Here is a 15,138-nt window from a genome sequence, read left to right on the forward strand (position 1 = left end):
TGTTTTATTTTAAATGGGTTATTTCATTGTGGTCTGGATAAAAGAAAATGCCAGAAGTGTTTGACAGTAATGTTTGGATTCTTTCTCAGGGTTCTACTGTGCAGAAGGAACAGAGAAAGCCAAGCCATGTCCTGAGAACACCTTGCGTAGTTTGGCTGGAGCGGGCAGTGAAAGTGACTGTTTGCCCTGCCCACCCAAATACTGGTGCAGACTGGGTAAAAATGGAGTCAAGTTGTTGTGTTCTCAAGTTGAATATGTGCTATGGGGGAATCATAAAAGTCTCCACAATGCTGTGTTTCTGTAAACTCAGGTCACCCAATCCCGAATATGTGCCCAGTGGGTCACTATTGTGATGGCATTGCTGACACAGCTTCTGATGGCCCGCCTGGTCCCAAAAAATGCCCACCCTTCACCTACCGGCCCCTGCCTGGTGCAGGAAACAAAGGAGAATGTCTCCGCTGCCCCTCAGGCACATATTGTAACTCCACAGGTTAGAATCAGAGTTCTCTGTACACGTTTCCTTATTTTAGTTCAAGAACATCTCTATCTACAAACAATTATACAGAGATCTGATGCTGAGTTGTGTATTCTGCACAGATGAACTCAGCACTGATATTGTATGGGCACTTGTTTTTCAGGTCTCACAGATTTATCTGGCTTCTCCTGCCCTTCTGGATTTTGGTGCACTGGCTCAGGTCCACCAGTTCCATGCCCTGCTGGAACCATGCGGGCACAGCCTGGTGCTGCTGCCCCTAGCGATTGTGAGCCATGCCCGCCTGGATACTTCTGCCCTGACCCAAGGTCCACAGGCCATTCTAAAACAGCAGGAATCCCCTGTAGGCCATCATACCAGTGTCCCAAAGGTGGGAACACACTCTTTTATCGTGTCAGTGCAGATGGAATCTAAATAAAACTGTTGAGACTAAAAGTCAACAGCTTTGGTTTATATCTGAGCATAAACAGTGAATGTCTGGTTTCTGTGTAGGGTCAGTGGAAGAGATGCTGTGTACGGCTGGTTACTATTGCGGGCCGCAGACTGGAGAACCAAAGAAGTGTCCAGCTGGCTATTTCTGTCCTGAGGGGTCGTACACCTACAATACACCGCAACAAGTGTATTGAGCCTGTTTCCTACCTGTCCACACTGTTTTTAACTCAACTTTTATAGATGGAGCATTTTGTAGTTTCATCTTTCATCATTTTTTGTGTCATTCTAGTTGCTTATTCCCATATTTCTGCTCGGTGGGCAGCTCTACTCCACTGCCCTGTAGTGGTGGATTCCTGCCACTCAACACCAGTGGCCTGCGGGACTCAGAGCTGAGTGGTTGTGCTCCCTGCCTGGCAGGAACCTACCGTCCAGCAGAAGTTTCGGAACTGAACTGCTTACCCTGTCCGCCAGGGTACCACTGTCCAGCAGGTCCGTGTCCTGCCCATCAAACCATCATGAACAGCAATTATCATTCACACAGCATGGTGGTCTTAGCCTTGTTTGAGTAGAGTTTGCATGCTGTCCCCATTTTGTAGTGGGCTTCTGTGTTGAGAACGGGGGCAGTTGGGGCCTAGGGGGTAAGGAAGTGTAATTGGAAGGTTGCCGGTTCGAATTGTGATCCACCAAGGTACCACTGAGGTGTCACTTTGCAAAGCGCTGTCCCCATACACTGCTCCCCCTTTCATGGCTGCCCAACGTTCACCAAGGGTGAAGGGATAAATGCAGGGGACATATTTCTTCATGTGCACCATGTGCTGTGCTGCAGTGTATCACAATGACAATCACTTCACTTTAAAAAAAGAATTGTGAGTGTATGTATAATGAAGGATGAGGTTGGAATAAGAATTTCATGAAAAAAAATGGCTCCTTCGGATCCATTTTGATGTTGAAGGGGAAGGTTCTGATCTGTATTCCTGTTGTACTGCTGCTTTCAGGTACAGAGCACTACAGCAGAAACCTGTGTCCCCTGGGCTATGTCTGCCCCAAAGGATCAGCCAGGCCAGTACCCTGCCCGCCTGGTTACTATGGCAACCACACAGGTGCAAAGTTGCTGGAGGACTGTCACCAATGCCCAGCTGGGACCTTCAACAACCTGCCAGCCCAGAGCGCCTGCTTCCCCTGTGGGAGTTCTGCCAGCTCTGAAACTGGTATATCCCAGTATTTTGTACAGTGCCTTGAAAAAGTATTCACCCCCTTGTTATTCTGCCTTACAACAAGAAATTTAAACCACTTTAAAATTTTCTTTAAATAAAGGTATTCAATTATTAAGTAAAATGGGAAAAAGTTTTAAATAATTCTAATAGGGGCATAATCTTATTTTAAGAGGATTTTTTCTTCCATTAAGCTGGGAAAATATATTTCATAAAATCAAAGTATTTGCCATTAAACATAGAAAGAACTGCATCCTTATTGAACAGATTCTGTCTTTATTTCTCTGCATGCATGTCACGACGGTGAGCTGACGGGGGAGAGAAGCGCAGAGGCGGGACATTCTGGGAAAGGGATTTTATTAAGAAACACAATTAAACAAGGCGCGATGGCCAAAAACAGGAATAAAGGGGGAAACACAAACAAACCCGCAAGCATGTGCTGATTGCCAGAACTCAAAAACAACAGGTTGCCAAACAGTTGCACGGTCCAAAGAGTTTATCAAAATGTCGCCGCTCCAGAGTGGACGGAGTCACGGGCTTTTAACAGCTGTCCAGATTGACTACAGATGGCAGCCTCACCTGGAGCCAATCCTGACAATGCAACTTCATGTCAACAAACCATTCCGTCCCATTTTTTAACACTGACACCCCCTGGTAATGCCTAAATATAAAAAATATCTAAATATATTCCTATTTCTGCTTTCTGATCACTTTACAGTCTTTAAAAGGTAGGACGTATACTCTGACATAGTCATTGCAGCTTTTACAGTGAAAGATTGCAGAGCTGCTTTTTGAGTGACAGAATTGAACACAGCTCAGCTATTACAATGAGACAACTTAGATCATACACCATCAAATTAATGTGGGCATGAGATAATATATTGAATGCTTTTCTTTTTTGATGGGGTGGGTGGGTAAAGATGATGATTCGTAACACCTAAAACTCCCACCACAGGATCGTCTTCCTGCTCTTGCATTGGGAAGAACAGAGCTTTCCAGCAGTCTGATGGATCATGTGTGTGCAAAGCAGGTTTTGTTTTCTACAACCAAATGGACTTCAAGAGCACCAGCATGGACAGTGACCTGGACTGTCAGCCTGAGGTCAGAATTTGGCACTTCCCATAGTGCTTGTTAATTTGTTACGGTTCTAATGCTTATTGTTATGCTCAGGTGAAAAACCGTTGCAACTCTGGAGAGGTGCGACTGGCCTCCACGCAGGACTGTGTTAACCCAGAGAAGTACTCCTGTAATGTCACATGTGGTGCTCTGGGTGGCAAACTGGATGTGGGCTTTGGCATGTGAGTGTACTCTTTAAAACAAACGGAAGGCAACAATTCTGGGGGAATATTGCCCTGGCACTCTGTCTATCTCAGACTGTATGAATTAATTATATATAATGTATAATGAATTAAATATATATAATGTGCATGTGTTTGTTAATGGTCTGAATATCCATTGATGCTCCTGTTTATAAAGAAGGGAAGGAAATGAAGGACAAGGGTATGCAATCGAAACTGGCGGGTTTAAACCATTTTTTTTGTGTATTTCACAAAACGACTTTTTGTTTTTGGGAATATGTGTTCTGTGGTTTTTATTTGGGGACAAAATGACACACACATAATTGTAGGTGTTGATTTATTTTTTTTAACAAATGAGAGCTTTGTGTAGCTGATTTCATCATTATATAATTCATTGGTTTATTGTGTATGGAAATGATTTATTATTAATTATAAACTGTCTGTAACTTTAATAATTACTAAGAAAGTGCTACTAGACACAGAATAAAGGTATAGGTGAAAGTGGTGTCATATGACTGTTATATAGTTTCTGTTTAAAGAGGATAAGATACATGCAAATTAACAATAAATGAAAGAGGCCTTTTGGGGGCTCAACTAATTGCAGTGTCTGTGTTTTTCAGTTGCCACTGTGAACAGTATGTGTCTGTGGAAGAGCTGTGTGATGCTGTCTGTCTGTCCCACCTGCCTCTTATCACAGCCAGTCGCTCTTCAGACAGCCACTTGATGATCCGTATCAACGCATTAGATGAAAGCCGGCTCCGGAGTCGAGTTGAGTAGCCTGAGTGGCTCAAAGCCCTGTTTTTAGTTATGTATCTCCAAGCTACACCTCTTCTTTGTTATTTCATCTCCATACAAAATACCATCTTTGCCACAATAGGTGTTCATTAACAGATTTCAGCATTCAGCTGTTATAGTGATTAATTTTGTTTCTAGAAAATGGTCAATGTTTTGGGACCTGATATCCATGTCAAAGACACTGGAAAGCTCCACTTTGTTCAGTTTGGGCCAGATGGAGTGTTTGGCTGGATTTTCACAGACTCTGATCTTACAGACTCACTTCTGAGAGGTATTGATGATCTGAAGATTAAACCATAACATCCATATTTAAAGGAAACCAAATTAAAACATTAATTGTCTTTATTTACTTTTTTTAAAGAATTGTTTGAACCGAGTCCCAGAAAGAGAAGAGCTTCTGATGATCCTACTGAAGCCAGGAAGCCTGACCTTCTCCCTCGCATCCCAAACCCACTAGCCTGCATCAGTACTAATGACATGTTGATATTTCAGTTCAGCATCAACTTCACTGGTGAGAACTTTCAAGAAAGGGATTAAAAACTACTGAGTCAGTTGATCGGGGAACACATTACAGTGGCAGCACACTTTTCGTCTGTGTCCTTGGTTTCAACTCTCTGTATTGTTAATATTCACAAGAGTTGTGTGGTTAGTTGCAGGTTGGGATTTTATGAAATACCTGTAACAGTGACGCAGAAGACAAAAATAGTATTTATTATTTTGTAGAGAGAATAATTTCATAATACTTTGCTTTTTGCACCCAGACACACATGTGGATGATGGTTAATTAAACATTATATTCAACCTATTTACATTTGTTCTGATATGCCAGTTATCAACTGTAGCTAGGACATCCTTTATTTTAGGCTACCCTAATTCACTCCACATTCTTTGACTGCCACTCAACAATTGCACTTAATTGCTCTTAAAAAAAGTAATAAAACGTGTGCAGGTCATGTAACCTGCAAAGAGTAATTAATAAATAGCTGGAATAAAACTGTCTCCTGTGAAGTAGTTCATTAGGCCGATATTTTGCAGGACATCCAGATGGTGTGTAGTCTCTGTTTTGCATGTAGCAGTGCATGCAGTGCAGTAGCACACCTATCTACCTGAGAACTAACATTTTTCGGACTTCTATGCATGCAGTTTCTTCTTAAATCTGATGGTGGGTTAAAGGGCAAAAACTTCCTTTGCTTCACAGATCGTCTCTCCAGCCACTTTCCAGTTTACCAGAAAGAGCATTTGTTCAACAGTAACCCCAACTGGGACTTTGGTGCTTTGAGAAAGCTTCAGTATCTGATTCAACAAACCAAGTTCAACTCCTCCAGGTACCAGAAATTGATGCATATGGTCCTGGTGACTGAGGGGAGCTACGGCACATGATGTTAGGTGTCATCAAATGGACTTCTGCTCTACACCCTCCAGGTTTGCCCATGTGTTTTCTGAAGCTGGGACCTATGTGTTTGTGGATAACGTCGTGCCAGAGTGGAATCTAATCGTTGTTGTCCATGAAAGTGGCACAGGGTGTGACCCTGAGTTATCCGCATTTCACCCCGCCTCTCCAGCTATGGTGGTCCGGCACAGAGTGATCAGGCAGCGTCATCTCAATCTGCTGCCTGACTGGGGTATTATCACAGGTGGTTATGCACACACACACACACGTACACAGGAGATTTAATTACTCCACAAGGTTCATATAGTACTTTTACTTTTTAAACAACACTACTTTACTAGGGTAAATATGTTTTATTTGGCGTATTTTCTGCTTTTGGCAAGTCATTTGTTTGCAGTTTCTCCCTAAACTAAAAGGATTAATAGTAGGTGTACTGTCATACTTTCCTGTTACAGGAATCCTGGCTCTAGCCCTGGTGCTTGTTGTGGTGCTGACTGTAGTTGCTCTGTTGCTGAAGCCTCACCGTGCACACTTCATCACCCAGGGCAAACCCAAACCCAAGTGGCGCAGCCTGGGGGAGCCCTTGGCTCCCCTTGAATATGTTTACAACAGAGAAAGGTGACTTTGTGTTGAACTTTGATCTGCATAGCATTGCAGTTACAGCAATATGCATTTATAAGTCTTAGATGCCTGTAAAAATTCAGTAAAGGTAACAAAATTTTTTGGAGAAACAAATTATCATTCTGGAATATTATATAATTCTGAAAAATGTCACTTGGGAAAGAGGATTTTGTCATTTTCTGTTCTGTTTATGAGTATGTGCTGTGGTTTGTTTTCTGCATCAAAGAATAATGTCTGTGTCTAGTCTAGTCTCTTGATCTGGTAATGTCTCACTCTGACTTGCAGCCCATGCAGGCCTGAGCATCTGAGTTTGAGAGGGGTGGGGGAGGGAGCCGAGGCTGAGGAGCCATCCATCTACCGAGGAGGTTAGTGGCTGCTTCCTCACTCAACTTCTCATCAGAATCTGAATTGTGTGTATGTGTGTGTGTCTTTGTGTGCAATATATATATTAGGGCATAAACAGAAAAGTTGGTTTGTCAACTGTCATGATGGCTGGACATGGTGAGGAAAGAGGACACATATGCATGACGTCACAAGACAGGAGTTTATTAAATGGAGCACACAACAGGGGAAGCATCACCAAGAAATGACCCGACAGTGAACAGATACAAACAGGGCAGCTTTATACTGGCAGACATGGTAGAAATCAAACAGGAAATATAATAACACAGGACAAATATGAAACTCTGGTCTGAAACCCGGATCCGGAGTAGCCACTTCCGGACCGAATCCTGATAACGAGTCAATGGCCACTCTTTTGCCGCTTTTATTTTTGCAAATGACTTGCTCCACAATGGAAGCTAGTTGGACATAGCTGTGTGACTCACAGATGTATGAACTATTCCTTGTGCGCAACTGAACTTGCAGCTAGAGTGGAGGGTAAACTGATGCGGTAGGTTGGGGTAAACACTTCTGCCATTTCCTACCACAGGGACCTGACCAGTGTTTTGCCCTACCACACCAAGGTAGTCTAAATATGAATATGCTAGCTGCACTTTCACAGTGTTAAGCAGCATCTATTCTTTTTAAAATTGTAATGAAAGATTTTATTGACAAACTAACACAAATCAAAAAGGTACAATGCAACTACAAATGCAAAAACCATCCAGGTTGACATTGTACAAAAGACCTACAGAATCAAGTAAAAAGTATACAGATATAAAACACTATGTATAGATAAAAATAAACTTTCAATGAACTTTTAAATGTTGCCAGAAATGGATCTTCACAGAATTATAATATTTTATAATTATAACAATTGTTCAAATGTTGAATGTAGCACCAGGTTCCGGAGAAACATATATCTACTGTCTAACACATATATAGCTGAAATGACAGACAAGTCAACTTCAACTTAAAATTTTAACATACTTTCTTAGGATATCATCTGGATCAAAGAATCAGTCCATTCCTTAATATCTGGGGGATTACTGCTCTTCCAGGGACGTAGGATGATCCTGGTAGTTGTAACAAAACCAAGCTTAAGTACAGAAAATATGGTTACAATATGTTACAGTATGTTACAAGAATCACATATCTGTCTCCAATGAGACATAATCTTGGTTGTGCTGGTAATGAGATTTCCCACCCAATCCCTTATTATAATAACTTGTTCTAATAATTCAGAATATGATATAAACACCCCATCATAAATCACTTAGGGTGCATACTCCACTAACCTGCCAATAGATCCTGGTCTTCCCTATTCTGATCTCTGGGTTATATCAGAGTGTTTATAAGGAGACTCCTTGCATGATTTCTTTTGGACACTGTGACAACATTTGTAAAGGGTGTAATGGTTTGGACAATGTCTAGCAACATCAATTATTTTACATTTTATGCCTTTAATTTTGTATGAGCACTTTTCAATTCACCTGCAGGCAGCAAGGCAATGTACATGGAACTGGAGGAGTTCAATGTGAAAACCCTCTATGATAAGTTAGAGGATCAGAACCTCCACCTGGCCTCACAGCTGGCAAAACACCGCAAAGACACTCAGGAGTTCTACAGGAACATCTGTCACAGGGCCAATACACTGCAGGTGATGGCACTCCCAGACAGGCCTGGGGAGCTGAGATATGGGGATCCAGATATTTAACAGATAAGACATTTCCTTTCACTAGGAAGTTCTACAGAACATGGAACCCACAAAACTGAAGCAGTTGAAAGAGTCAAATGACCTGAGGAACAGACACATTGGCCTGCTCCAGGGAGCAGTGGGGGAGGAGAAGGTGCTGCCTCTGGGCCTGATGAAAGCCCAGCTCCAAGCTCTGGAGGATCTATTAGCCCGACTGAGTCAGGAAAGTCCTGGAGATAGCAGGGATTGTGAGTTGCACATGGTATGCACTCAGGTGATGAGACACCCTCCTTCAGGCAAATCCAGAGACAACTGCATGTTCCAATGAAGTCCCCTCTTTTCCGCAGGTCTCCTCTGCAGACATGGTTGAGCTGCCACTTGGTCGTGAGGTGGAGCCTGACCTCTCTAATACAGGTTTGGCAGGTTGTGTAACAAACAAATAATAATCCATTAAAGATTGAAACCAAGAAACAGTCATTTCATAAAGTGAGCTAGAATTTATTGATGTCTTATAATCATCAGTACAGCGAATATATGGCTAATTATCCAAAATAAGAAAGAAAGAAAAAAGTTTTGTGGTTTTGTGATACACAGCACTTGGTGCACACAACAAAAAGTGTATTTTGTGTATTTTGTGAGCAGTGGGCAGGCACCCAGGAAGTGTTGTGTGGGGACTGTACCTTGCTAAAGGGGACTTCATTGGGTGGTAGTAGCCTAGGGGGTAACACACTCGTTTATGAACCAGAAGACCCAGGTTCAAAACCCACTTACTACCATTTTGTCCCTGAGCAAGACACATAACCCTAAACTGTCCCTGTAACTACTGATTGTAAGTCGCTGTGGATAAGGCTGAAAATTAAGGCTGAAAATACAAAAACCCAGACATTGTTACATAATTTACATACAAGCAATACTACAATGTTAAGTATGCTCCCAATTACTGGGCAGCCTTCATAGAGGCAAATAAGTGTCTGAACAATGCATTTGATGAACAAAACATTTGGAATGACTAAAAAGAAAAATTAAACTAAAAGAAAAATTACATTTAAGTCCTCGGATGTGTTGTAGAACTTCGGGGATGCTTATTTGCCAAAAACATTGCCGTCACCTTCACCGTTCCAGTTTTTAGATCCTGAGTCAAGCACCAAAAGAACAAAAGCCATGCCAATGTTGTCATTTCGGGTTTTTCTCTGCGCAGTTTGAGTCGGCGTGAAGTGGTAACAGTCTGTTTAGAAGCATTTGTGGTGGACAATGCTGATAAATGCTGTAAATGTAAATGTTCAGTGGCAACTTCGGGATTTGAACCCGCAGCCTTTCAATTACGGGTCCGCTTCCTTAGCTACTAGGCAACCAATGCCCTTTAAAGTCTCGTTGTTCCCATACTGGGAGTCGAACCCATGTCACCTCGGTGAAAACCAGGAATCCTAATCGACCATATGGGAAGTTTATATGCATATAACCACTGTTCCCGGAGAAAGAGGAACAAGGTAAAATGGTAAACGGCAACAGCTGATTTTATTGGGTGCCATGACCCCTCCTCTTTTGCAGAGGCGTGGCAAGCTGAGCTGTGGATATCCCCCACTTCCTCAGGGAAGAGTCTTAATATGCATAACCTGATGTAGGTCGGGTCAATAATAATTTGTCTGAAATGCAGCACTATCTTTTCTATGACAAAGGGGTGAGTATTGCAACATTGTTTAGAAATTGGGAAGATATTCAGTTCAAGATTAAATAACCTGTTGCTACCTGAAACATATTAATAACTACTGCCTTTAAATAACTACTTCCTTTTGTCAGAGCAATTCATTTAATTCATAGATAGAAAAAATTCTGTGTTTCTGTATTCTCACATTCACATGGTTCCGTTTTTCCTCAGTACAAGCCCAGAGTGGTGCCCTATACCTGGCAGAACAGGACCTTTCAAAACTTGTGGATCTTACCCCACTCTCTCGCACGCTGCTGGAGATCCAGCAGTCCCTGCAAAGGCTGCCAAGGGTGGCAGACCGGAAGGAGGAGGAGGAGGGTGAGGAGAGACAAGTTGATTAGTTTTCATTCTGTCTTTTCCCTCTTGGTGAAAAGACTCATGGTCGCATTGAGTGAGAGCAGTGAAGTCATTGTCGTGTTGGTGGCACACTGAGTGCCCAGTCCACCCCATAAGAAGCTAAAAAAAGAGCACACAATGAAATGTGTCCTCTGCTTTTAACCCATCACCCTTGGTGAGTTGTTGGCAGAAAGAGTATTTTAGCAGAGGATGGTTTCAATCCATCCACACTTCCACTGCGCCACTGGGGCTCAGTGGCCTAATATATACTAAAGAAAACACTTTAGTATATAGACTGGTCAAAGACAACACCAGATCACATCCTACTTGTCTTGTCTGTCAGGAATAGTCCTTCAAACAACCAACTCTCCTTCTCGACTCACATCAGCAATCTTTCTTGCTCATGTTGATTCCTTCTCTACAATATCAGACAGATCTGTCCTTATTTGTCAACACAGGCCACCCACATACTGGTTCAGTCCTTAGTAATCTCACGACTGGATTACTGTAACTCCCTTCTGGCTGGTCTATCTCTATGTACCATCTGACCACTGCAACTAATACAAAATGCAGCAGCACGACTCATCTTCAACCTTCCAAAATTCTCCCACACCACCCCTCTGCTACGTTCCCTCCACTGGCTCCCAGTAGCTGCACGCATCATATTCAAAATACTGATGCTGTCCTACAAAGCCAGATATGGAGTAGCACCATCCAACCTCACAGCCCTTATTACACCTCGCACTGCAACTCGCATATTTTATGCCTCCAGTACTGCTTGCCTGGTCCCCCCATCGCTGAAGGTAAAAGGAAGACACTCATCTAGACTCTTCTCTGTCTTGGCCCCGCGGTGAACTTCCCCTTGAGGTCAGAACAGCTCAGTCACTGAGCACTTTCAAATGGCAGCTCAAGACCTTCCTCTTTAGAGAATATTTAGATTAACTTGTAACCTTCTTATTAGGTTACTGACTTATGTATAGAAACTACAACATAGTGAATAATAAGATTGTATTCATAGTTGAGGGTCCTAGTGAACCAGAATTGATATCTTCATCGATGGTAACTTGAAAGCACGTTGTAAGTCGGTCTGGATAAGGGCGTCTGCCAAATGCCTCAAATGTAAATGTAGTCATCATCATTCCTCAATAATCATACTTACATAATTTCTAATGTGCTTTTCCCCAGTTATTGCTGTCAGGACTTCAGAATTGACAGATGCACAGCTGAGCCCAGTATCCTTGGACATCCTGTCCCCACAGCACACTGCCATCTTTCTGTTTGGGTGTCATGTGGTGCGCCTGCTCAGAGACGACCACGGGTTCCCCCCCATAATGCTGCTGCTTGCTCGTACAGTGCCAGTCTCGCACTGCAACGGCATTGTGGCCTACTGCAACAAGGACTTTTATTATGACACGCAAAACCAAATCCTGTACCTGTTGGAGGCAAAGCTCCAGAATGCTGGACACTTTATAGCAACTCTTGTACATTCCATGGCCTACATCATTGCAGGCAAGTCTCACTCAGCAGGCATTCATCACTCACTGTACCACAACATTCTGATGGAGAGGAGTTGATAATACCTCACCGTATCCTCACTGTGATACAGCTCCAGAAATGTAATCCTAGCTTATTAGTTTAAAGCCAGCTGTTGCTGAATGATGCTTCTTAGGAACAGGGATTAACAATTTTATCATGCAAAATAAACCAGTAAACTGATTCTCAGTGGTCAGGAGTTAATTCTATGTTCTGTTTGTGGATTATTGTTTATATTCTTTCACAAAGACTCTGGAAAGGAAGGATTTATTGCAGCATTTCACAAGGCCATTGCAGCCCTGAGTTTGCAGCTCTTCACTCACTCCTTCAGTCCTGAGGTAGGAAACATAGCATGGCTGATATGGCTTCAATCGGTACTAAATGTGACTGGGAGGAATGTGATTGACTGATGAAGATGTACCTGAGGCTGTTTTATGCTTGTTTGAAATCATACAATTGGTGAATTTGAATGCCTGAACTTTTTGGGAGATAAGGTCATGAAGCTGTGCAAGTTATGTAAGCTATAGGAGCAGCTTAAGGATGATTTATAAAATAATGATTTATTTCAGTCTTCTTTTTCTTTTTTCTTCTTTAGCAATTTATCATTTTCTCCCTCAGTGTTGTGGAGAAATAGAAGAGCCTGGACAAATACAGAATACTATGGCAATGATATTAGAACAAAAGCTTTCATTTGAATTTGAGTTTATATACAAGAAATATGGAAATGAACTTTTGAAGTTAAGACTACTGATGTAGGATGTATTTTAAACCAATGAATACTCATATTTAGAAACATGGCTAAACAGCCATAAGGTTCTGCATTTACATTTACAGCATTTATCAGACGCCCTTATCCAGAGCGACTTACAATCAGTATTTACAGGGACAGTCCCCCTGGAGCAACTCAGGGTTAAGTGTCTTGCTCAGGGACACAGTGGTAGTAAGTGGGATTCGAACCCGGGTCTTCTGGTTCATAGGCGAGTGTTTTACCCACTAGGCTACTACCATCCTGCATTTTAAATCAAAATTTCATGTGTGTGTTTGTTTGTGTGTGAGAGAGAGAGACAGAGGGAGAAAAAATATTTTAAATGAACAAGTTGCAGAGCAAAGAATTTAAGCCGCAAGCATGCACAAGATTCACAACATGGGTTTTTAAAACAATTTAACACGGCACAAAGCCAAGGACTGAACCCTGCACTGGAGAACCCGGAAATGTCAGGATTATAACAGCATGTACCAGACATTTACATTTACATTTATAGCATTTATCAGACGCCCTTATCCAGAGCGACTTACAATCAGTAGTTACAGGGACAGTCCCCCCCTGGAGCAACTTAGGGTTAAGTGTCTTGCTCAGGGACACAAAGTGGGATTCGAACCCGGGTCTTCTGGTTAATAGGCGAGTGTGTTACCCACTAGGCTACTACCACATTTATACATTGTTGATCAAATTCACACCAAACTTATTGAGAAAAGTTCAGTTTTCTTTTATTCAAACTTTTGTACATTCCACATACATTTCAAATCATTCTTATACATTTTTTTATAACCTGCAATACGTACTTGTCAGAGAACTAGATGGTGACATCAGCATTATGGGAAAGCTATATCTGGCTGACATTCACCCTTATCTGTGCTGTGGAGTTAAGACATGAGACACACTCCTCACATGTAAAAAGCTGCTGGCTGATTGATGGAGTGTGTGGAGGAAACTGTACCATGCTTGGTTACAGGAACCCCAAATAAAATTAAAATTAAATGGAGATGCTAAACGTTTTCAGGTAGGGCAGGACGGAAATGCTGGAGCTCTGAGCTCAGTGGTAGAGGACTTCTTCAGTGTAAGAGTGATGCCTGAAGCCCAGTTCAGCCCTCAGCGACTAGCAAACAGGTTGGTACTGAGCTGCTTGTAACCTTACTGTCATTCAAATGGGTCTTTCTCAACCTGCCTGCATTTCACTATAGGCTACAAACTTATAAACACTTTCAACTGGAAAAGATTATCCATGACCTCAGAACCACAAAGCACTTTGATGGTGAGGATTTGTTTGCAGTCATTTTGACGTGCTTATGATGTTATTCAAACTCACTCATTTGGACTTTTCTTCATGTTGCCAGGGCCCAAATCCTGTCTGAACAATTCAGTAAGTCAAATTTTTTCACCCTCCCTGTGTCACTACATCTCACCATCTGTTCTCTCTTTTTTTAACCCAGTCTGCTTCTATGCTTCTATGTGTGTGTGTGTGTGTGTTATTAGTCTCAGGTGCTCTGTGTGGACAAGGAAGTGAAGCAGCTGAATGACCTCTACCTGGACCTTCAGCCCCAGAGCCATAGGCCTCTGATGGAGTCCCTGCTGTTGGAGTCATCTGAGAAGGTTGTTATATGTTGAATATACAGAAGTCATGAAGTGATGTTTACCTTTGGTGTGGAATTGGTACAGTGGAGGTAAAAACACTACAAATATATGTTTACCTTCGGAATGGCTCTGTTCACATCTATCATAAGTCACACCATAGGAAAAAATCTCTTTGAATAGACAGCCATTTGATTTATATAAATCCAATATTACTATTGTGTATATGGGATGTGTGCGTGTTCACATATAATAGGTTTTTACTCATTCGTCTCTCTCATGGTGTCTCTCTTTGGTTCACAGACATCAGCTAAGACAGTATTATCTCAGGATGAGGTTCAAAACCAACAGACCAAGACTTTGGTGCTCAGCCAGCAGAATGTGGTCCAGAGACTTGCCGAGATCAGGGAGAGGCTGCTCTCCTCCAAAATCTCCGCCCAGCCAGAGCCCACCTCCTCTGTGCTCATCACTGACAAATCTCTACAGGACAAGCAGAGAGCAGGCATCACAGTTCTTCCCAGAGATGAGAAGGAACTTAAGTGCCCCATTACAGAGAGTGACACCAGTAACTCAAGTGTGTGAATCTGTGGACTGGAGGAACACTGGCCTTCTGTCCTGAAGCTCCATCACTCTTTATTGACTCAGAGAGTCCTGGACTTCTGTCCTGAAGCTCCATCACTCTGTATTGACTCAGAGAGTCCCGGAGTTCTGTCCTGAAGCTCCATTGCTCTCTATAGTTGTGTAGTGAATTTGTGTTCATCAGAAGATCAACTCCAGTCTCGAGTAGCAGCGCTGTTGAAGTTGAGACAGTCTGCATGTGTTTACTTACGGATAACCATAATTGTTCCTTCTTGTCATGACCGGATCTGCGCCTGGCACTCCGGGACATGTTTTCCC

At 42.4% G+C, this 15,138-nt stretch overlaps 2 protein-coding genes across 2 annotated transcripts in view; both read left to right on the forward strand.

The window, feature by feature from the left end:
- The window catches only part of LOC114768817 (zonadhesin), a 39,181-nt gene extending 34,970 nt beyond the window's left edge, over positions 1-4,211 (forward strand). Inside the window, exons 42-49 of the mRNA XM_028961125.1 lie at positions 90-215; positions 311-490; positions 639-863; positions 986-1,112; positions 1,215-1,414; positions 1,921-2,133; positions 3,092-3,260; positions 4,055-4,211. Coding sequence (XP_028816958.1) covers positions 90-215; positions 311-490; positions 639-863; positions 986-1,112; positions 1,215-1,414; positions 1,921-2,133; positions 3,092-3,260; positions 4,055-4,211 — 1,397 coding nt within the window. The remainder of the gene's footprint in view (positions 1-89; positions 216-310; positions 491-638; positions 864-985; positions 1,113-1,214; positions 1,415-1,920; positions 2,134-3,091; positions 3,261-4,054) is intronic.
- Positions 4,161-15,097, forward strand: LOC114784814 (uncharacterized). Its single transcript, XM_028970527.1, has 18 exons — positions 4,161-4,238; positions 4,368-4,500; positions 4,591-4,740; positions 5,428-5,554; positions 5,652-5,863; positions 6,075-6,237; positions 6,526-6,605; positions 8,121-8,281; positions 8,364-8,591; positions 8,665-8,731; positions 10,194-10,340; positions 11,544-11,867; positions 12,141-12,229; positions 13,673-13,779; positions 13,854-13,924; positions 14,007-14,032; positions 14,146-14,262; positions 14,545-15,097. The coding sequence occupies exons 2-18, from the start codon at positions 4,371-4,373 to the stop codon at positions 14,821-14,823; spliced, it is 2,478 nt and encodes an 825-aa protein (XP_028826360.1). The 5' UTR covers positions 4,161-4,238; positions 4,368-4,370; the 3' UTR covers positions 14,824-15,097.
- Positions 15,098-15,138: the final 41 nt, after the last annotated feature.

The sequence above is a fragment of the Denticeps clupeoides genome, chromosome 2 (assembly GCF_900700375.1).
Source record: "Denticeps clupeoides chromosome 2, fDenClu1.1, whole genome shotgun sequence".
Taxonomy (NCBI): domain Eukaryota; kingdom Metazoa; phylum Chordata; class Actinopteri; order Clupeiformes; family Denticipitidae; genus Denticeps; species Denticeps clupeoides.